The sequence below is a fragment of the Chrysemys picta genome, chromosome 6 (assembly GCF_011386835.1).
Source record: "Chrysemys picta bellii isolate R12L10 chromosome 6, ASM1138683v2, whole genome shotgun sequence".
NCBI classification, from domain to species: Eukaryota; Metazoa; Chordata; order Testudines; family Emydidae; genus Chrysemys; species Chrysemys picta.
Genome location: NC_088796.1, coordinates 123330012 through 123352818, shown reverse-complemented (window position 1 = coordinate 123352818; position 22807 = coordinate 123330012). Strand labels below are relative to the sequence as shown.

General features: G+C 46.4%; 1 protein-coding gene across 2 annotated transcripts in view; it reads right to left on the bottom strand.

Moving 5' to 3' along the window:
• PAX5 (paired box 5) overlaps positions 1-22807 on the bottom strand; it is a 242721-nt gene that overhangs the window by 114700 nt on the left and 105214 nt on the right. For both annotated transcript variants that reach the window (XM_065549772.1, XM_065549773.1), the window contains exon 7: positions 8379-8508. In XM_065549772.1, the coding sequence (XP_065405844.1) occupies positions 8379-8508 (130 nt within the window). The remainder of the gene's footprint in view (positions 1-8378; positions 8509-22807) is intronic.

Below are 22807 nucleotides of genomic sequence, written 5' to 3'. Positions count from 1 at the left end.
GAGGCTATATAAGGGTTGAAGAGAGCTGCACTCTATCAGTTGGTTAAACTTTTTCTGTTTTCAGCATGACCAGAATAAAGAAAAGGTAAACTTACCAAAAAAAAAAAAGGCAGTGATTCTGTTATGATATGGGGGAAGTCTGTCTGCAGTCATTCAAGCCAGAACAAAGCAAGGCCGTATTTACTTTAGCAACCCTATGTAAGAGTTTATTCCATGACAATTGCATACCCTATTTCATGTCAATTACTTACTTGGTCTAGTTTAGGTATTTATACTTCATCCAGCAATACCTCAGCTCCTTATAAACATGAAACATTTATATTTCTCTAATTTATATTTAAAATATATATATTTAAAAATAATAATTATGAATGAGCCAGATCCTAAGATAATGGAAATATCAATGACAGACAAATGGAAGAAAAGGTGGGTTTAGTTAAAGATCTCTGATGCATTTCCCTTTCCTCCTAACACACATTCCCAGAAGATGTTTTGGGATATATTCACTAACGGTGATAGTAGCCTTTTGAGATCCTAACTCAAAGGCGTTTTTATTCCTAGAGGCAGATGTAAAACATGTTATCTTCTGGTAGGAGGTTAGAAAAGGAAGATTTAAAAAGCTTCAAGGGGAAAACCCCCAACTGGGAAGTTTTCTTTCATCCTTTAGGATTTCTAAGGAATGGCCAATCACAGAGACATCAACAGGAGATGGAACTAGTAAAACAATGGATACCAAGGTGACCACATCTGTATACTCTACATTCTGGCACTTACAGTGCTTGTCAAGTGAACACACTCCTAGCTCCATGGATTTCAATGGCGCTATGGCCATTTACATCCGCAGCAGATCTGCCCCCGGATATCGGTTTTGGATCAATACCATGGGGGAGGGGGATGAAGCATACCATGTACCTTCCCCCCCAGAAAATGTGGCTAGAATAAATCCTCTTTGGATCACGGCCTTCTCAGATCACACAAGACACTGAGTGATTTATGTCCTAAAGGAACAAACAAGAATATACTAATAATTTAGCCTGTATCCCAGAATGGTGCTTTTACTAGTACATTCTTTACAATATTTTATTTGGTTACTTAGGGTGTGGTTTTCAAAAAGCACTCAATAGTGGCCTAACTTTGCTCCCTTTAAAGTCAATAGGAGTGGGACCGGTTAGCTCAGGTTTGACACCCTTAGATTTTTTGTGCACTCATCCTGGGCTCCGGGAGCTTTACAACCCTTCAAACACAACCATGGCTCACACTCGATTGATTACCCTTCCCAACACCACAAAAGCTAGCTTTGATCATAAAAATACCCAGCAACTAGACCAGTGCATCACCCAAGCATCAACCTATCCAGAGGCTTGAGGAAAAAGGCTAACTTTACAGCATACCCAGAAAGTTAACCATGGTTAAGGCCCATTGCGTTGCGGGAGACCTGTGTTTGATTCCTGGTTCTGCCGCAGACTTCCTCTAGCTCTTGGGCAAGTTGCCTCCGTAGGGGAGACCGAGTCTAATCTGTAATGATTTAAAAATGCAAGTGGCATGAGATCAGCCTGAGGGTTGTTTTCGGCATCATCGTCCGTTTTAAGCACTTTCCATCAGGTTCGATGTTTGGAAAGCTCTCCAGGCCAGCTAACCTGCCTACCATACTGCTCACAGCATTAGAAATGATAAACAAGCATTGAAATGCAACAAAAGCTTTGGCAAAACACTGGCACATAAGTAGCAGCCACTGCCTGTCAGGATGAATAAGACATGCAGCAGGCTAGAGATTAATGAGACAAAGCTACCGAATAAATTGAGGCATTGCTGGAGTAACAAAACAGTCTGGCGAGGGATCAGGTAACTACAGTCTTTCGTCAGAGATCCCAGGATAAATACAGGTCCTTTGCATTACATGTGTTTCCTTTCATTTTGCCACGTTCACTTCCTATTAATATAAACCTGGCAACATATATGGGAATATCGATTGTGAGAAATGTGTATGTTATTTGTATTCGCTTTGTACGCTTGGATCTATGGAGAAATAGCTAGTTGGTATAATATATTATACTAAGGGTATTGGATACATCTACATAAATAAACACAGAGTTGAGTTTACTAAAACTGGAGTTAGCCAGGTGCATTTTCCTTGCGTTCTCTACATTCAGTGTAGACCAAAGTCCTGAATGAATTAGGTCTGGTGGCCCAAGTCCCTCACTACAAGCCCACAGCAGATAATTTAACATGACTGCCATTCAGTGATTCCCTCCTCCCTGCCCTTTGTGTGTGTCACCACGTTTTTCAAGGGGACTGTGCTTCTAGCTTTGTTCTTTTTTCTCTCTCCCTGGCCATCAGGAAGGTGGACACATGGGAGCGTCCCCACAAAGCTCCTTCTAAGCTGACTACGCCACATCTGGTTTGGGACCACTTGGAGGATTCCAGCACAGGAGTCTCTTCTGCCTCACTCCTCCTGCAGTTGTATACACCTGCGCAAAGTGCATATAAAATGCTGATGGGGTAGAATTTTTTTCCTACTCTGCACAGGGGTCAGTGGCTACACAGCCCCAAAGCAGCCAGTGTTCCAGTACCACTATTACGCTACATAGAGAGAAAACCTAAGTCCAACGTTTCTAGCTCTACCATTGCCGCAACCTGGAAGGGAAGCTAAGGAAGGGTTAGTTGGTCTTGAATGCTTCTGGTGAGGTAAATGACAAGGTTCCTCTGTTCTGCTGAGAAAACAAAACCGTAATCTGCCTTGGATGCTTTGTTTTAAGTGTCCTCTTTTAACTGAATGACAGAGTTTGTGTCCGCTCCCACTAAAACGAAATGTTCTTATTTGGCTCCTTTGCTAGGCCAGTCGACAGTTGAATCCAGTCACTTCTGGGCACTGCTAATGCAAACTGACTCTCCAACCAGCTGCAGTCAGGACTGCCTGTGGATTTGTCAATCTGTCCTCTGTGCTGTATTGGAGAGCCGAGCGGAGGTGTCAATTTCAGCCCCACTTTGTCCTCTCAAAGTGATAGCGACCAAGCTGAAGTCAGCAAGCTGGAGCGGAGAAAATGCATCTGCAGGTAATTAGTAACAATCAGAAGCTGCTCTGAAACTGCTGACTACAGCAGTAATGGGCTAGGCACATGTCATTGGCTTGCAAATGGAGAGCGTGCTTATGAACCATGGCAGCAAGCAGTAAGAGAAGGAATTTTTTTAACTTAATATTTAATGTGGCATAAAAACGATGGAGAGAAATCAGGTGGTTCGCTAATCAGATGGTTAGCCAGCGGTCCATAACACAGGGGAGTCTGTGGACGAAGCAGTGCTGAGAACGGTCATCAACAATTCCTTTCGCCATAACTTAGACCTATTTTTAAAGGCGTGTGCTGGTATGAATGCCGATGTTTAAGCAGTGCTTTTTATTCAAATGATATCACTGCCAATTTGATCTACCAGTCTGCTCGGAAATGTGAGCCTCACCCTTCACATCAACAATTACACAGAGGATCTTTCACATCTCATTGCTCAGTGTTGCTTTGCTGTCCAAACCATGGTCTTGGAATAAGAACAATGAAAAACCGTGATCATAATTCACTTATCTCCTTAGTTCTCAGCCTATTTTCCATTAAACTGCTTTATGAGATGGCTTAAAGACTCACAATATGAACTAGACGTCGGTCAGTTTGCAAACAGAAGCCCAGCAACGTCCCTGGACTTTTTCATAAAAACTGCTGAAGCTTGAACTGCAGATCTCAGCCTATCAAAAGAACCAGATTAGTTTTCTTGGCCACAATAAAACCTATTTCTCAAACTCTCATGAGTATATATTTCAAGATCTTCATCCTGGAATATGGGGTTTTTTAAGCACCCTGCACATTAATGGCCTACTGTATGCTGAAACATGGGCCATTGGTCTGCTTCACACAAAACAGAAAGATTCCCTATAAAAATGATGATTTCAATCAAAGATTTCTGCTGGAGTTTACAATTCACTTGTCAGTTTTGTAAATATAAAACTGTCTTTGGGTCTCCCAACAACGAAGTTATTATAACAAGCATGTTTATTATATAGTGACATATGTTGGAACACCAACTAAAAGCAGCAAAGACCAGACTTCAAAAGCTCAGTGGTTTGGTACACTTAAACACCAAGGTTTGAATGCTTTGCTGACCTTTATCTAAACTACCTTAAAATCTTAGGTCTGCAAAACCGAGCTGGAAGTCTTTGAAGGACAAGCCTTCTTGTAAGATTTTCAGTACTCTAGGTCCTTGCTTTCGGTTAGGCAGGAAACACCACAAGACAGATTGTCTCCTTATTTCACCCGGAGCCCGAAAGTGCAGAAGCATGCAAAAACTATCAAGAATTAAAAGTTAGCCAGACGTCTTTGACCTTCAGGAGAGGCTGGAATTCAGCTTGGTTCTTACTTAATCTGAACCAATTTGCTCATCTCTAAAACTACAATATTATTATTATTATTATTGATTGTCCAAAGAATGGTAGTTTGTGATTCAGGCACTAGTCTGGGACTCAGGTGATCTGGGTTTAATTCCTAGTTGTGCTAGAGACTTCTTCCTCTGTGACTCAGTTTCCCATCTATCAAATAGGGGTGATAATAGTGTCTCCCTCCCAGCTTTTGTCTGGCTTGTCTATTTAGATTGTAAAGTGTTGGGACTGTCTCTTTCTATGTGTATGTACAGCACCTATCACAGTGGGCCCTGATCTTGTCTGAGGCTTCATGATACACCATAATACACCTAGTGATATTACCAAAAAAATGAAATATTTTAGCCATATGGATTTTTCTGATAGATCAAAAATACCAAAAAAACATTGCACGTATTACTGGAACTCTAATGTGAATCCCATTATAAACCCAGACATTAGACAGTAAACTCCAGTGTGATAAGAATTATATATCTAACCCTTCCTGAAACACTTGTGTTGTTATGGTTCTCTCTCACGTCTAAGATCAGTGACAGAATTTTTCTAGGCTTAGTAAAAATAAAACCGACAGATCGATTCAACTTCTTAACATTACTTATAACTTTGCATAAGAACTCACATTTGGTTCTAGCTTAAACAAACCAAGTAGCAGCTTTTCTAGAGTCCCTAGACCCTATTTTAGTAAATATTGCTGACTATCATCACAGATAAGTAAATAAGCCCATAAAAAGAATCGCCAGTTTATCACTATAGGATCGTGGGGAGGAAATGGATTGCAGGTCTGGACATTCTGGATGCACTGCTGGTCTGGACACACATTCCTTACTTGGGCAAACTCTCCTTGGAGTAAATAGGAGTTTTGCCTGAGTAAGAATTACAAGACTGCAGTTTCTCAGGGGAGGCAGCCCTATTAATAGGGCTTGTGCTAGGGCATACAGAGAACACTCCCTGGGAAAGGTTTGCTTTATAATCCCCCCATTACACAAAAGGGCTAGGTGGGAATAGGAAGGAGTGCTGCTTCTGAGAGGCAGGAAAATATGCGGGGACACAGGAACTGTCCTGCCAGAGCATACAAGTGGTCCATCCAGTCCAGTATCCTGTCTCCAACAGTGGCCAGTACTGGCTGCTTCAGGGCAAGGTGCAAATATAATGTGCCATAATGGACAACTGCAGAATAATTTATGTAAGTTTCTTCCCAGCCCCAGACAGCTGGTGGTTGGTTTATGCCCTGAACCAGAAGGCCTATATCCCAGTTATTTTTTTTATCCTATCTGGTGGGTGATCTGATTACCCATATAAGGAGCTGTTCTTCTGGGGGAGCCTGAGCCAAAGCCCATTCAAGTACATGGGAGTCTTTCCATTGACTTTAGCAGTTTGGATGAAATCCTTGGACCCTACTAAATTCTTAGTGTCTGGGATATCTTGTTGCAGTAAGAACGAGGAGTACTTGTGGCACCTTAGAGACTAACTAATTTATTTAACAAATAAATTTTAAAAAATTTCAGTCTCTAAGGTGCCACAAATACTCCTCGTTCTTTTTGCTGATACAGACTAACACGGCTGCTACTCTGACACTCTGAAACTTGTTGCAATAGGTTCTACAAGTTAATTGTGAGGGGTGGAGAATGTATTTCCTTTTGTTAATTTTTTGTCTAGCAAGCTGGGGTGTAAATCTACACTGCCTCAGCATGCCGGGCACTAACTGTCCATATGGACTCGGTTACAGCAGCCCACTACAAGTTCCCCTGTTTGAAACAGGGGTAGGCCAATGAGCACTAGGGAACTTTTGGTGCATGGTACGCTAGTGCCCTGCAGATTAACACCCCAGCTTGTCACTCAACTAACTCCCCATCTAGACAAGCCCTTAGTCTTTCATAGTGCCCATCCTATCACTGGCAAAGTGTAGGGCTCAGGTAGGTAGATATTCACTCAACATCCTCTCTGCAGAAGGCTGATGCAAAGAAATATTTACCCCCTCTGCATTGTTCTTATCCTCCTTAATTGCTCCTTGGTGATCCACCTAACATCTCTGATTTTCTCAGCTTCAGAGAATTTTTTGTTACTCATTTCTCTTTTTTCAGCCACGTGCCCTCCTAATTTGCTTCTTACATTCTCCTTTAGCGCCCATCACCTTAGCACTGAAGTACTGAGCACCCGCAGGTAAATTAGACCTGCACAGTGCACTTCTATTCTGTTCTACGGAGATCAAGCAGTCTGACCAACACATGCCACTCGTTCGTTCTCCCCGCTTCTAGGAAGTTCTGCCTTTTTCCCTTATGGTGAGCGAACTGTGCTCTCGGGGCGGGATCCAGTGCCCATTAAAGTCGATGGAATGACTCCCCTTGAATTCAATGGGCATTGGCTCAGATCCTAAAAGCAATTCGATTTGTCTGATCTGCCATGGCAATCCCTGTCTCTGGCAGTGACCTGTACCTGATGCTTCAGAGAAAGATGTAAGAGGCTCTGTAGTGAGCATTTATGGGACAACCTGGCCAAAGGGAACACTGCTCCTAACTCCCAACACAAAGGCTTGGTCTACACTAAACCCCCAAATCGAACTAAGGTACGCAACTTCAGCTACGTGAATAACGTAGCTGAAGTTCGAAGTACCTTAGTTCGAACTTACCTCGGTCCACACGCGGCAGGCAGGCTCCCCCGTCGACTCCGCGGTACTCCTCTCGCCGAGCTGGAGTACCGCAGTCGACGGTGAGCACTTCCGGGTTCGACTTATCGCGTCCAGACAAGACGCGATAAGTCGAACCCAGAAGTTCGATTGCCAGCCGCCGAACTAGCGGCTGGGTATAGACGTACCCTCAGTGTTTGCCTTATGTACTGAAGCATGATGATTTATAGTCCCGCCAATATATATGTGTATATATAGGTATATCCTACTTACTAGAAGTGTGGATTTCCTCATTAACCATATAATGATATGATCTTATTTGAATCCTGCTAAGCTCTGGGCAATACGTTCCCCAGGTTGATTCTACATTGCGCAGAAGTAACTCTGCATTAACTTGTGTTTTCAAAATTGTTCACAGACGCTGCACGACTGCCGTGCTTTCAAGACAAGATGGCAGCAGCCTAAATACGTCACAACATTCTGCTCAGCCGCTAAGGCCCAGATCTTCAATGGTATTTAGGCACCTAATTCACATTGATTTCAATGGGAGTTAGTGCCTAAAATCCTTGGAGGACCTGGGCCAAAATGAAACTCCACAGTAGGCAAAATGGAGGAAAATCTGAGGCTGAAATTTGGACTGTCACCAAGTGTCATGAAAAAAACAAAAGAAAAAGTTTAAGGGTAGGTAAAATACACCCTTGAGTTCTAGAGGCTCCTGTACTAAGCCGTGAGTGATTCTTACGGGAAATATTTTGAGAATCTATTGCATTTTGTGCAGTCTAGTCCCAAGTGATGTAGCTGACTCATTCGACGAATGTTATCAAAATCTAGTGGCCGCTGGTCCCTAACCTCCTCTCAATGGCTATGACTGTTACACAAATACAGTTGACTTAATGCTACTATAATGAATCATTGCTTCTTTTAAATGCCAAACCCTCCAGCAAGAGTGGAATTCCAAAAGTGGTCCAAAGCATCTGTATTTGGAGGGATCGAATGCACCAGAAATTCAATCCGATCTGAAATGCCATCAAAATTCAGGCCAGTCGCAAATGCCAAACACTTTCATGATAAACAACCTGCAACACCCAAAGCAGAGACAACGCCTCACTTTTTGTGACATGTTGGTACTCAGGGTTTAGATTTGGAGGGCCAGAGCCTCCACTGGTGCAAACTGGTCTCGCTCTATTCTGAAAAGAATAGTGACACTTCTTATGTTTATGTCTCTCTTATAAATGGCAGTGAGTGGCCAGGAGCAGCAAAATACCATTCAGCTTTTCCCCCAGATGGTCAACAAACTCATTCTTTTTCAACATATATCAGGCTCCCAAGATGTCTTACCTGTCACGATAGGGTAGGATTGTGGTCCTGGAACACTAGCTCCTAATTCTGCTGAAGTAGGGCTTGTTAAATTGGCCTTCATATCATCTAATCCGCCAGCTAATGATGCCATGGCTGAGTATTCTGTCGTCTGGAAAAGGAAGCAAGAGATACCTCAGAAATAGTATATCTGATATTCGACAACCTTTTTCTGATACATGCAGTAGAACACAATTACGTACAATGCAAAAAAACAACAACAACAACCCTAAGCCTTTTGTTCTATCAGATTAGCCATGTGAAAGGCAAAGAACATTTAAAGTGTACTGCTAAATGTGTCATTAGTAACCCACACTACGTGTGTCTTATCTTCGTCTCTGCTGCTTTAGTAGAACAAAAAATGTTTTTTTTTTTTACTAAAAGGATCCAAGATTATTATTGTTAAGCAACAAAATCTTTCAGTGTGGCAGCATCTTGTAGACCAAAGTTGGTGACTATGACTGTTGAGAGTAAGTCATTTGCCTGTTACATAATAGTTCATGGTAACACAATCAAAATGTTCTCATTCCACTAATCACACTTGTAGAGAAAGACATGCCGGAAGAGAAGATGGAAGCAGAAATGTTTTGCAACCACGTCCCACTGAAGAGCACAGTAGTTCCTTCCAGGTCAAATTGTAAGCAATAAAGCATACTTAGGCAAACCTAGTTACTGCAAGCAGGGGCTCACGGACAGCCGTGGCACCACATCTCCCAAAGCATTTCCAATGCCAAATTTATTTTAAAATAAATAAGATCGAGTGTCACCTGGGAATATTAAAGATCCACCGATCTCATATGGGAAACTTTAAACATCTGGGGCCAGAGCCTCCGACGGCTCCACCGAAGTAAGATTGACAACGTCCATTGATGCCTTTGAAAGCCAATGGAGCTCTGACAGTGCACAGCAGCTGGGGATCTGGCCCTATATTTCGAAAGAATTCTGCGTATGTGGCAGAACGTTTATCTGCATTCCCCTCCTCCCGTAATTTTCAGGGCCATTTACACAAAACTAGAATCTGCTTTTTTTGAGTTCATCTTCCCTCAACGCCATAATCCCTTATTTGTGAGATTATAACCCTGTGCAGAGCAATCGGGGGTTATGATTTCAATGAAGAATAAGTAGTTGGAGCAAATAAACTTAAAAATTGGGGTGATTTAGCACTGCACTACTGCAGTTTAAGCCACTGTAACCGCCTTGCAACACTGGAGTAATGCAGTAATGCAGTGGTGAAACAGGCCCCGTATATTTTCAAGGCACTCTATAAATTCCTTTTAAAATGTTAATAATGTAAGGAGCAATGCAGAAAATATCTTGTGTAAACATGATTGCTCCTAAATACAAGATTTTTTCAAAGTTATCGGTGAGGCATGAGATGGTTTCAGTGCATGGTCTGAGACAGAAAGCTCAGCTTGGGGTTTGGCATCAGGGCCGGCTCCAGGCACCAGCTTAACAAGCAGGTGCTTGGGGCGGCCAAGGGAGAGGGGCGGCACCTGCGGCAATTCGGGGGTGGCAGGTCCCTCACTCCCTCTAGGAGTGAAGGACCTGCCACTGAACTACTGCTGCCGATTGCGGGTTTTGTTTTTTTTCTCCAATTGCCGCCGCCGATCGCGGATTTTTTTTTCTTTTTTTCCCTTGGGGCGGCAGAAATGCTGGAGCCGGCCCTGTTTGGCACGAATATCAGGGCTTGTCTATATTTGTGTCTCTGTAGCACAGTTGTCATTAAAATTAGCAGGAATTCATATTGATAACCCAGTAATGGCAGGTTCACGGTAACCGAGGCAAGCTCCTCTTGAAGAGTAGGCTTCAGACGCGAGCGGCACAAGGTGCCAGGGTCACCCGGCATCGTGACAGGCTGCCCCCAGGGAGCACTTGCCAGAGGGCGTGCCAAATATTTTTTGCCAAGTTTACCACTACTGGTGTCATCACCATTTTGGTATCTTGCCAGAGAATCAATTGTGTGATACTCTCTGGGTTCAAGATTTTTCAGCCAGGTGAAAATACTAAAGCATAACCCCATGTGTCCTGTCTCCTTCATTCTTCAGAGTCTTCTGCGCCCCCTTGAGTCTGAAATGCTCCTTGTCTCGACACATCTGTGGGTGCGCCTATCTGCTCACCAACACTTCCTCAACAGCGCTGCGTACGTCACTACTTCCACTCCACGGCATCCATGCCTTTATCTTCTCTAGCCTTGATTATTAAAACCCTATCACATCCCCTAATCCTTAGGGGCCGAAAGCCCACTGCCGATCTTCTCATGATGTTGTCTTGTAAGGATGCACAGTGCCTTTGAAAGCTAATTTGCTGGAGTAATAAGCCGTCTGGGACTGTGTGAGCAGTTTGGCACAGGGAAACCCTGACTTCTTGAAGTCAAGTTGTGCTTTAGCATATTCTGAAAAGGAGAAGAGAGCACACAAAATTTCCTCCAAAAAAGTAGCATTTATTTAATACGTGCTGTTACAGTAGAGTACATAGATCTGCCCTGTTCAGTGGTTACAATCCTTCTTTCACTAGACAGAATTGAAGTTAATTATAATGTTGAGGACAGTTCACTTAAAGGCACAGTACTGCTGCAGCTTAATGCTTACCGATAGTGCTTCGAGTAGGTCTGCACTGCAAACACGGGTGTGACTGTAGCAGGTGTAGACATAGTTTTAATCTAGCTAGATCAGGTACCAATAGCAGCAGGGGTTTCAGCATGGGATGAACAAGCCCACCCGGGATCCTGGGCATGTATTCGGACAACTAGCCCATGCTGAAGTCTGTGCTGCCATGCCATCACTGCTAGCGGTACCCAAGCCAGCTAAAGTTGGTTCTGATAGATCTACTCCTGCTGCAAGCACACCTCTCTGGCTGTGGTGCGGACAAACCCTGTGATGAGTCTAACGAGCACCAGTAACACTTTGTAAAAAGAGTTATGGTCTGAAGCTGCCTGATGTAAAACGTCAAGCTGTGCCAACATACTGAGCCAAATTCAGACCTAGTATCAATGGATGCACTTCTAGGGACCCACTTACAGCGGGTCTAAATTTGGCCAACCCTCAGCAATAATGCTACAAGCATGGTTTCCACAGCTATTTCCACTGCACTTGCAACTGATACGTTCACTGTCAGCAAAATGCAAGTTTTATGGGCCTGGGAACTGTCTACAAGGCTTATACATTTTACCTTTCTTCTCCTTTCCCTTTATTGGACCTACAACCTCTAGTAACTGGTTTTGGAACAAGGAATATCAGGATTAGACCCCCACACTAACTATAATTACCCAAAAACATAAGGGCAAACAAGGCTTATCAAACTAGGAGACATCTTCTATACTCCCAGTAATAGAAGCCTTAAACTTTGTACAAGAATTAGTACCGATAACTACAAACTTTTACTGTAGCTAAGAGTTTTTGCACAGAACTCACTGTCTGCCCCACTCAAACAGCCTTGGAAAGTCAGCAGGTACTTCCCCACTCCTTCACTTCATGTCTGTAAAGATGCATCTAGTGCCAATGTTGCTCTTTTTGACCACAGCTTAGAAAGCTTATTGATAACTTCCTAACTGTAGGACAACGGAACAGTAGGACAATGGAACAGACTGCCCTGGGAGGTCAGGCAAGCTCCTTCACTGGACGTTTTCCAAAGGAGGCTGGAGCCATCTGTCTTGGATGGTTTAGACCCAACAAATCCTGCATCTTGGCAGGGAGTCTTGATGACTCTTGCGGTCCCTTGTAACCCTATGGGTCTGGGATGCTTATCTTAGCATATAAAATAGGATCGATCCAGGAGTTTTGAGACACCTTCTGCAGGTTGGAACAATTGAAGCTACTACTGGCTTTAAGGAAAAAATGGGTGGAAATTCATCACTAACTCAGCCCAGGATGTCAGAATAAGGAGAAGGCAAAGGTGGTTTTAGGTCACTTATGAGCCTTCCATGTTCTGGGGCTGGCTAGCCTGCCACAGGTTACAGCAGCCTCAGCATGGTCCAAGCTTGCACCAATCTGGGGCCCCAGGGGCTCTTTCAGCGGCTGGGAGTAGCCAGAATACAGTGGTGTTCCAGCCATGCCCCCATTCCCAGGGGAATGCTCTTGACACTCACCCTACACCAGGGGCTGGGGGATGATACAGAGCCATGACACCACTGGGGAGCCCCCTACATTGTGGAAATTCCTCTGGAGCTGTGACTGTCAACTTTACAGGCCTGTTGTTATGGCCTGGCCAGCACGAAGGCCCTGAACTGAGCCATCCGCCAGCAACACCTACCCATGTTTGTTGGTACTCGAGGCAAGAGGAATATGGATAAAGCCTCAGTCAGATAAAGCATAGTCCTTTATCACATCATCAGTAACACAGCTGCCAATGCTGGTCAATGGCTTTTCCACTTATCCCCTCAGAAAGCAATGTGTCCAAACAGAGAGAGAAGAACATTAACTGCTGTATGGGTTTTCCCCAAAACAGCAGCTGCTAGGAGACTCTGGCTACATGGCAGCACTCTTGATGGTGCCCACTATTGTGCTCAGCGTTCCTGCGTTTCGTGGCAGTGCGCTCCATATGAGCATGCCTAGCATGTGCTGGTACCAGGCCAAGACAGCTGTGATGAAATGAACAACACCCATCTTATGCCAGGTTTAGACTGGCATTTACCACTGCTCGTACGGCTTTGGAAACAGAAAGTCCAATCGTCCTGGAAAAAGCAGTTCACACTGCAGAGCTGTAGGGTATATTCTACAACAACAAGCCAGTTAAACAACTGGAGCCAACATTTGCCTCAATAGAAGCTAAGAACTTGGAGTACAGAGCAGAAAGAGAGCCTCTATTTTATAAACCCAACAAAAGAGTCCAAACTTAAATTCCCCTCATTCCCTGCAGAACCCAGGTGCATTAAGCTCTGGGGCTGATTATAATTATTATTACTTCATACAGCAGCATTGTGGGTCCAGCTCTTCACAAACAAGTAAAAACAGGGGATCCTCTGCCCCGCCAAGCTTAACACACACACGCACGGCAAAGAGACACACAGAAAGAACAGGCAGTCCTAAGAACACTGATGGTTCCAAGTCAGTCCCTAAAGAAAAGATTAGCTTCTGTGTTCTGCAGTTGGGGCTGGTATTGGAACACTAGAGCCTTCGACGTGCATGTAACCACCACAGAACAAAACAAGGGCTTTGTCATTGACTCACATGGGGTGGGCCTTTTATCATCTTTTCTGCTCCCTCTTCCGCGCACACAGCGCATCACTGCCATACGTCCCACCATGAAGCCAAAAAAGGCAAAGCTTGCTAAACTAACAACTCTTGGAGGGGCCTTTCCTCTCACCATCAAGAATGAAGATCCTTCCTCCTCCTGAATCTTGTGACTGTATCAGAAATTCATCCCTACTGACCCTAACCATTGATTATTCATAATTAGTTGCCAAAAGCCTTAGTTACATTCTAGAATTGTGTTGCCGTGGAGACTGATCATTAATCTAAGAATGTTACTCCTTTGGCTTTTGCTAGTTGCAACACAGCCCCATGGTCTTTGAACTAGGAATAGCCAGGGAAAGAAAATACCCAACCTACCCAGGTACAACCAAAGAACCCCTGCATAATCGGGGAAACCCAACCAGCTTGACACCTGAAAAAGCATGAGTCGGGTGTTTGGTACCCTAAGAAATTACCTGAAAAATGACTGCCTGGGGTTGCACCAAGTATTGTCTCATCAGCATGGAGCACCACTGCCATAGCATGAAGGAGAAAGAAAACACAGAAATGTAAGAAGGAGAATATATAAAAGGAGAGCAGTGAGAAAAAAAAAGCTTCTGAACTATAATGTGAGATTTCTCTCTGAATCCCTCTCCCCCAACCCATCAACAATCAGGAGGATGGGATGTTGTATACGCTGCAGATTGACTAACAGTAGCAACCTGCCTGGTGCATCCATGCCTGAGAGATAGGCATTCTGTCTAAAGGGAAACGAACAAAGAGACACCACTGTCTGAACTGAATAAGGTCTGTCTGTAACAACGCCGCCACCAGCAGCACCAGAGACATTCTGCATATATGCAGGAGGTCACAGGCCAAGTGTTTGTATTTACATTTGATCAGAGGACATAGTTGATGCACTTTGTTTACAAACAGTTAACTCTTACAATACCTGTTTGATAAAAGTAGTACCAGGCCTCTTGTACAAAAGGGAAACTGAGGCACAGAGTGCCAAATTTACTGCTGGCGCAGGTAGGCTAATCCCATTGCCTTTAATGGAGTGGTACCTTCTTATGCATGTAGCCAACTGGGCTCAGAGAGTTTAAGTGACTTTCCCAAAGTGATAAAAATCAGGAGCAGAGCAGAAGTAAAGGATTTTCCCTGACAACCACCAACCTCTTATTGTGTATACTTCCACCAGTACGCAAACAGCTTTCATGTGCCTATGTAATCCTGCCCACTTCAGGATGATGAGGAAATGCATAAGCTTGCCACATGCTCTAGGGCCTTTGGAAAAAAACACAATCACTAGCCATTTTTGCTAGTGATACTCCTGCTGGCTTCCATTTTTCTGCTTCACTTTCAGGGTTAGATTCTCAGCTGGTGTAAACTGGCACCAGATTCACTGATGTCAACACAGCTACGCCGATTCACAGCAGATGAGAACCTGGTCCTAAGTCCCTTTTCTGTTCTGTGACATGCCTAATCACTAATCTGTGTCATGAGAAGCACCTGGCCTAGATGTAGGATGACCAGACAGCAAGTGTGAAAAATTGGGATGGGGGTGGGTGGGTAATAGGAGCCTATATAAGAAAAAGACCCAAAAATCAGGAGAAGCAGGATGGTGAAGACTCAACCAGCACTTTGGTTTTAAGAACATCCTTCCTGTGACCCATGCTTTCAGGCGATGGAAGCATGCTGTGGATTCTGGCCTTGGAGACACAGGCCAAATAATATTTTCAGTATCCTACATTCTAACCTTTCATTTAAAATAACCCTTTGATGCTAAAGACTGAAGACAGCTCAGAGGTTAGATTTCCTACCAGTACTTCTCCACTGGTTTCAAATTCACTCTGCATTCTTTTTTTACCATGAGATAGAACCAAAATTACTAGCAATACACATCTCATTACCACAACTGACTTTCTACAGCAGCTGGCCAGTTCAGTTCAAAATAGGCAAAGAATATTAACGCAGTTACCTACATTACTCTAGTGGATACAGGTAAGGATATCATTTGCCTTTCGGAGTTGAACTTTTCCACAGGCACTCTGTAGAAAGTTTTTTTTTCCTGTACAGAGGCCTTTCGCTTATATCATGCATAGAGTTCTATGGAGCTGAAGCTCCTTGGATGATCCAGACTACTCAGTTGGGATTTTTCTGACCATGGCAGAAGTGGTATAATGTACATAGCTCTCATGTACTGTTCTTAATATGCTCTCATTGCACAATCACCTATGAGAGGTTGACGATGAATACATTTCAGCCATGTTCAAAGCATGTTAAACTATAGCACTGCAATACTCTCCCTATGCAGACTCCAGGACTTGGTTTTCATGTCCCAACTCCACTCCCACCCCCAATTTTGGACTGTGACACCTCAGTTTTCTTCTTTATGTACCTTGACTCGTGGTCCTAGACTTCCAGAGAGTCAGCTTTCCTCAGTTATTTATGTCTACTTCCTTCCATTAGACAGGAAGGAAGGAGCCTTTACTTTTAATTTCCTTTGGTCTTTGAGCTACTATTAATTCCTCTGTCCTTTCCTGCACCTATCGGGGGGAATATTTTGGTTGGACTGTCTGTGAAAGAGTACAGATCTTGTACTATGTGGTAAACTTCCACATTTAACACCTAAAGGGATTTTTTTAAACACTCCTTAGTGCCACACTAGGTCTTTTCCCAGTTTGTTTGTTGGAAAAAAGTGAAGGAAAATGAGGGATCGCAGCTTTGATACTACTACATTCAAGAGTTATTCTATGAATGAGCAATACACTAGTGCTACCGGCCACGGCAGCTGTAGCTGGGGTGATATAGACCTTTGTGGGTGCACACTGAGTTAGGGTTGGTGAGAAAGAGTGGCTGTGGCCAACTCTCTCTTGAGTGATTTTCTTTTTGATGCAGTTATTGGAATTTTATTCCAGAGTAGCATACTAAGCGGGGGTCCAGGGGAAAGGTGGCTTCCCTAAAGTGTATGAACCCCGAACAAAGAAAGGTGAGTGAAAACAGGACTAGAACACCTGGCTAGAACACCTTCAGACTCGTGTTATACTGGTTGGGATTATGTGATGTTGAGGTTTTTACTCACGAAAGCTTATGCCCAAATAAATCTGTTAGTCTTTAAGGTGCTACCAGACTCCTTGTTGTTTTTGTAGATACAGACTAACACGGCTACCCCCTGATACTTGACGTGATGTATTATTGTGATCCAGGTCGAGTGGTAGGGGGAAAAGTGCTAAAATTAAATGTTTTCCTTTTTTTCCCCTCCTACTTATTTTGCATTCTGAAACTATGTAACCTTGTCAGAAGACCAAGTGATGGAAGGAAAGGAAAGGGATGTCTCGTTTGCACTGGAAGTAACCTTTCAAAGGCGCAACACAGAACTTAGCTGGACACACATGCTTTGCTTTTCTCAGCTGCTCAATATTCCAAACCACAACTTTGAAAAATTAAATAAACCAACTGATATTTCTTCATTCCTTTGTATTGTATAGGTGCCTTTTGTTGTTGGGAACACGGTAGTACACTGATTTCCTTTCACACAATATGCTAGCAGGTTGAACTGTCAAAATACAAAAATAATCCAAGTGATTTGTTGTCTTTTTGTTGCTGTTTTGTGCATATAGAATCTGCCCTTTTGCCCTCCCTTTCAGCTAATGTTGTGCAGTAAGATAAAGTGGTGCACACGGGGCCTTTCCCTCTAAAAAGCCATACTGCTGCTTCTTCTCTATCTTGTCAAGGATAGATGTTGACTTGGTGGTGTCATCACGGTGCATCATGAATGGTGTATGATAAGAAAATTCTGTGCCCAATTCTACATACTCATAGTTAACCTGGTCCCTTGGCTGGCATATTTTGTACAAGCACCTGGCACTCAACCTGGACATATCCAATTAAAAAAAAAAATCCACACACACCATGATTACAAGTGCTGAGACCAAAACACCTCTGAAAACTCACTGTTACTTATTTCTCTCTTTCGTCCAACCCATGCTCAAGGATTCTTAGGGCACCTTCCACCAGGCAGTCGGCTAGCTGAAGTCTTTGGGGAAAAACAGACCTTCTTTGGAGCCTTCCAAGGGAAGTAGTGGGATCAAAAGACATATCTGGCTTCAAGACTAAGCTTGATAAGTTTATGGGGGATGGTATGATGGGATAGCCTAATTTTGCAATTAATTGATCTTTGACTATTAGCAGTAAATATGCCCAATGGTGGCTTGTGATGGGATGTTAGATGGGGTGGGATCTGAGTTACTACAGAGAATTCTTTCCTGGGTGCTGGCTGGTGAGTCTTGCCCACATGCTCAGGGTTTAGCTGATCGCCATATTTGGGGTCGGGAAGGAATTTTCCTCCAGGGCAGATTGGCAGAGGCCCTCGAGGTTTTTTGCCTTCCTCAACAGCATGGGGCATGGGTCACTTGCTGGAGGATTCTCTGCACCTTGAGGTCTTTAAACCATGATTTGAGGACTTCAATAACTCAGGCATAGGTCAGGGATTTGGGTGGGTAAGATTCTGTGGCCTGCGTTGTGCAGGAGGTCAGACTAGATTATCATAATGGTCCCTTCTGACCTTAAAGTCTATAAGTTTATGAGACACACACACGGAATGGAGACTTGGATTTGGTCAACAAGATCTGCCTCCAGGCTCTTTTCCAAAACCAAAAGAACATCTCTAGGGTTTTCCTAGCTGCCCACCACCATCCACTGATCTAATATGCCTATGGAATTATCGTAATTTTCATTAGAAGGGCTAGAACTTAACATAGTCATGTCAGAGTGTCACAATGCAGGAAGAACAAACAAATAAAGGTAGAAATAACAAGCACAGGGCACACTTTCCATTGAAGCCCTATGTCAGACTCACAAAGGGGGGGGGGAGATGTAACGTTAGACATGGTTCAGAGATTTTAATCCAAAGCAGCTCTAATTAATCTCCCCAGCTTTCCAGAAGCCCAGTACCACATGCAGCTGTATGGGCATCAATGCACTTCTGTCTTAAATTTTATGGGAATGGAAATTTCATTGCAAAACCCTCCTCCTGACCTCCCCTGGATGTGAACTGGGAAGGGAGCTGAAGAGCTGTATATCAAAACCTATTCGCTGCCCCATCATTTTATTATTTACATCGCATTTTCTACTCTGCCTAGCACTATCCCTGAACCCAATTCGTCTTTGGGGTAAATCCTATATACACAGTCCATCAGGGACGAACTCCAATTTCCCTTTGTTTTAGTCAACACTTGGTAGTGACTCTTTAGAAAGGGATGAAAGTTTGATTTCAAATGATGGAATCATCTTTTCTTACTATGACCAAAATATTTTATAAAGCTCTTTTTTATAAAATAGGTTTTAAAAAATTAACAGCTGTGCTTCATTTTAACCCAAATCCAATTAGAACTGGGGCAAACCCCAGAGATCTCACTAGAAAAGAGGGAATTATTTAGTGCACCTTGCCAGGATCACATTTACTCTGATACTTCAGAATAACTGACCTGTTTTTGACCTAAACCTGCAGATTATTTGCATGCTGGAAATATATGTTGCATTTGACTGTTTCATACTGAAATCCACAAACACGCACAGTTACTCTCAGCTCTGCTACCAGGACCCCAAATCCAATCTAAATGCCTAGAATTTACCTGTTGTTTTTCTTTTATACATATAAATAGCTGCATTTCCATTCTCTCTTTGTTTCTCATTTTCATTTTGTTCTAATATCTGCATGTAAATGTCTGAAAATAGCATCTGTAATTGAGGATTATGAAGTATAGCCAGCTCCTGACAGGCTGCTAAGGAAGATGGATTATCCTCATTTTTCTGTAAATTTTGTCAATTTTGGAATTCATAAGCTATCAACACTGATCAAAATGTGACCGCACAGCTGTGTCAAAAAAAAAAAAAAAAAAAGACCAGTGACGACGTCGCTCCCTTGTTCTCAGAGAAGATTGGCTTCGTCCTCCATCCCCCCCCCTCCCTCAGCAAATACAGAGAGAGTACTGGCTGGGAATCATTCCTGGCTACTTCTAGTATTTACCCCAAAAGAAAAAAATATATATTTAAATAAAGAAATTGAAAGTACGCAAATGCACTGCTGCACTGATTCAAATCACAAAGTGTAATTTATTGCGTGTTCGCCCTTCTTTATTTATCCCTAAGTAGTAAACACGATTTCCATTCAGGGGGTTTGTTATGTTCCACTCCTACCAGACAATCACAGCACACTTGAGGCAATTGTTTAGCCTCTTCCTCTCAATTTTCCCATTACTGGGAGTAAGTACTGTTGGGACTCTTTAATAGCCCGACTGCAGCCCATATCAATAACAGATGAGGTTTAATCGTCCAACACAAAAATTATTTAGGCTCAGTAAGGACATTCAATGTCATTTGCATAATGGCATTTCTATCCTGCGCACCTAACCCATCGTGCATAAACAAGGCCCTGGGACCATAAATAATAATAAATCATGACGTCCGTGCTCCTCTTGCTGTAATAGGAGCCACTCTTTGTAGAAATTATTTCAGCAGGAAATGGGCACTGTAATTTTAAAGACATGTGGCAAGCCACAGATCAGTAAATCACACACACACACACGCACACACAAAGCTGCCTTGACTGAACAACCAAACGCCAGGAAAGAGCATGGGAAAATATTAGCACTTGTGGCTGAAATTGGTCTTTTTATTTTTAAACAGGGCCGGCAAATTAAATAAAAACAAGGCTGGAAGAGTGTGCATTTGTGTCTGCACATGAATATGGAGGACTGGGTGATTTCATTTCACATTTAACTGTCCCCTGTCTTCAACCTCAGAGATTACCTAGAGTAAAATTAACCACAGTGGGGAGCAGTTATTTCTAACTAAAATGAGAAGTGCTTAACCAGATATGGATTTAAAGAGCGGGGAAAATGTGTGTATGTGTAGGGCAGACCAGGGATTGAAGCCCGCACTGTAAAATAGCAGAAATGCATCCCACAGAGTAAACAAAGGCCTGGCCGGAGCAGGGACAGCCTGTACCTGAAGAGCACTGAGAAGCTCTAAGGTAAACAGTTGCTGTGATTTGGGTAGATGATGGGAGCTTTCATCCATTGTCTAAAGAGCGAAGGTAGGGTTACCATACGTCCGGATTTTCCCGGACATGTCCGGCTTTTGGGGGCTCAAATCCCCGTCCGGGGGGAAATCCCCCAAAGCCGGGCATGTCCGGGAAAATCGGGAGGCTCGGCCGGGGCCTCTTTGTCCGGGGTCGGGGGCATGGTGCCGGGGCCGGGGCCGGTGCGCCGGGCCCGGGGTCGGGGCCGGCAGCCGGGGCCGGGGCCGGTGCGGGCAGCCGGGGCTGGGGCCGGTGCGGGCAGCCGGGGCCGGGGCCGGTGCGCCGGGCCCGGGGTCGGCAGCCGGGGCCGGGGCCGGTGCGCCGGGCCCGGGGTCGGCAGCAGGGGCCGGGGCCGGTGCGCCGGGCCCGGGGTCGGGGCCGGCAGCCGGGGTCGGGGCCGGCAGCCGGGGCCGGGGTCGGTGCGCCGGGCCCGGGGTCGGGGCCGGCAGCCGGGGCCGGGGTCGGTGCGCCGGGCCCGGGGTCGGGGCCGGCAGCCGGGGCCGGGGTCGGTGCGCCGGGCCCGGGGTCGGGGCCGGCAGCCGGGCCGGGGGGCCGGGAGCCGGGGTCGGGGCGCCGGGCCCGCGGGGCCGGGGCTGGGAGCCGGGGTCGGTGCGCCGGGCCCGCGGGGCCGGGGCTGGGAGCCGGGGGGTCCGCTGGGCCCGCGGGGCCGGGAGCCGGGGCGGGGAGCCGGGCCCGCGGGGCGGGGAGCCGGGGGGTGCGCCGGGCCCGCGGGGGGTGGTCGGTCGGGGCCGGCACCCCAGGGCCCGAGCCAACCCAGGCTGGAGCCGCCGGGGGGCCAGCCTGGGCCGCGCCTCCTCCCCCCCGCCCCCCTTACCTGCTTCAGGCTTCCCGCGAATTAAATGTTCGCGGGAAGCAGGGGAGGGGGCGGAGACTTTGGGAGGGGGCGGAGTTGGGGCGGGGGCATGGGCGGGGCTGGGGGCGGGGCCAGGGGCCCGGGGAGTGTCCTCCATTTGGAGGCACAAAATATGGTAACCCTAGCGAAGGTTCAATCAGATCAATGTTTTCTGGCAGCCGGGGCCGGGGCCGGTGCGCCGGGCCCGAGGTCGGGGCCGGCAGCCGGGGCCGGGGCCGGTGCGCCGGGCCCGGGGTCGGGGCCGGCAGCCGGGGCCGGGGTCGGTGCGCCGGGCCCGGGGTCGGGGCCGGCAGCCGGGGCCGGGGTCGGTGCGCCGGGCCCGGGGCCGGCAGCCGGGGCCGGGGTCGGTGCGCCGGGCCCGGGGTCGGCAGCCGGGGCCGGGGTCGGTGCGCCGGGCCCGGGGTCGGGGCCGGCAGCCGGGGCCGGGGTCGGTGCGCCGGGCCCGGGGTCGGGGCCGGCAGCCGGGGCCGGGGTCGGTGCGCCGGGCCCGGGGTCGGTGCGCCGGGCCCGGGGTCGGGGCCGGCAGCCGGGCCGGGGGGCCGGGAGCCGGGGTCGGGGCGCCGGGCCCGCGGGGCCGGGGCTGGGAGCCGGGGTCGGTGCGCCGGGCCCGCGGGGCCGGGGCTGGGAGCCGGGGGGTCCGCTGGGCCCGCGGGGCCGGGAGCCGGGGCGGGGAGCCGGGCCCGCGGGGCGGGGAGCCGGGGGGTGCGCCGGGCCCGCGGGGGGTGGTCGGTCGGGGCCGGCACCCCAGGGCCCGAGCCAACCCAGGCTGGAGCCGCCGGGGGGCCAGCCTGGGCCGCGCCTCCTCCCCCCCGCCCCCCTTACCTGCTTCAGGCTTCCCGCGAATTAAATGTTCGCGGGAAGCAGGGGAGGGGGCGGAGACTTTGGGAGGGGGCGGAGTTGGGGCGGGGGCATGGGCGGGGCTGGGGGCGGGGCCAGGGCCCCGGGGAGTGTCCTCCATTTGGAGGCACAAAATATGGTAACCCTAGCGAAGGTTCAATCAGATCAATGTTTTCTGGCTTGCAGTAAAGTCTGGTTAATAGGGTGGGATTCTCGTCTCTCATCGGTCTTCTACTGGTGGAACTCTGTTGGCTTTAAAGGAGTTGTTCTTGATTTACACCACTGTAAGTGAGAGGATAATCAGGCTCAAACCCACTGTATCTGCGTAGGAATCACATTTCTCTCCTAGCACAATAAGAGCCGGCTGCTAGCCAGCTATGCCGTCGGATAATGAATTCTCATTTGAAATTTTAAAACAAAACCTTCTTCCATTGACCAAACCCGCCAA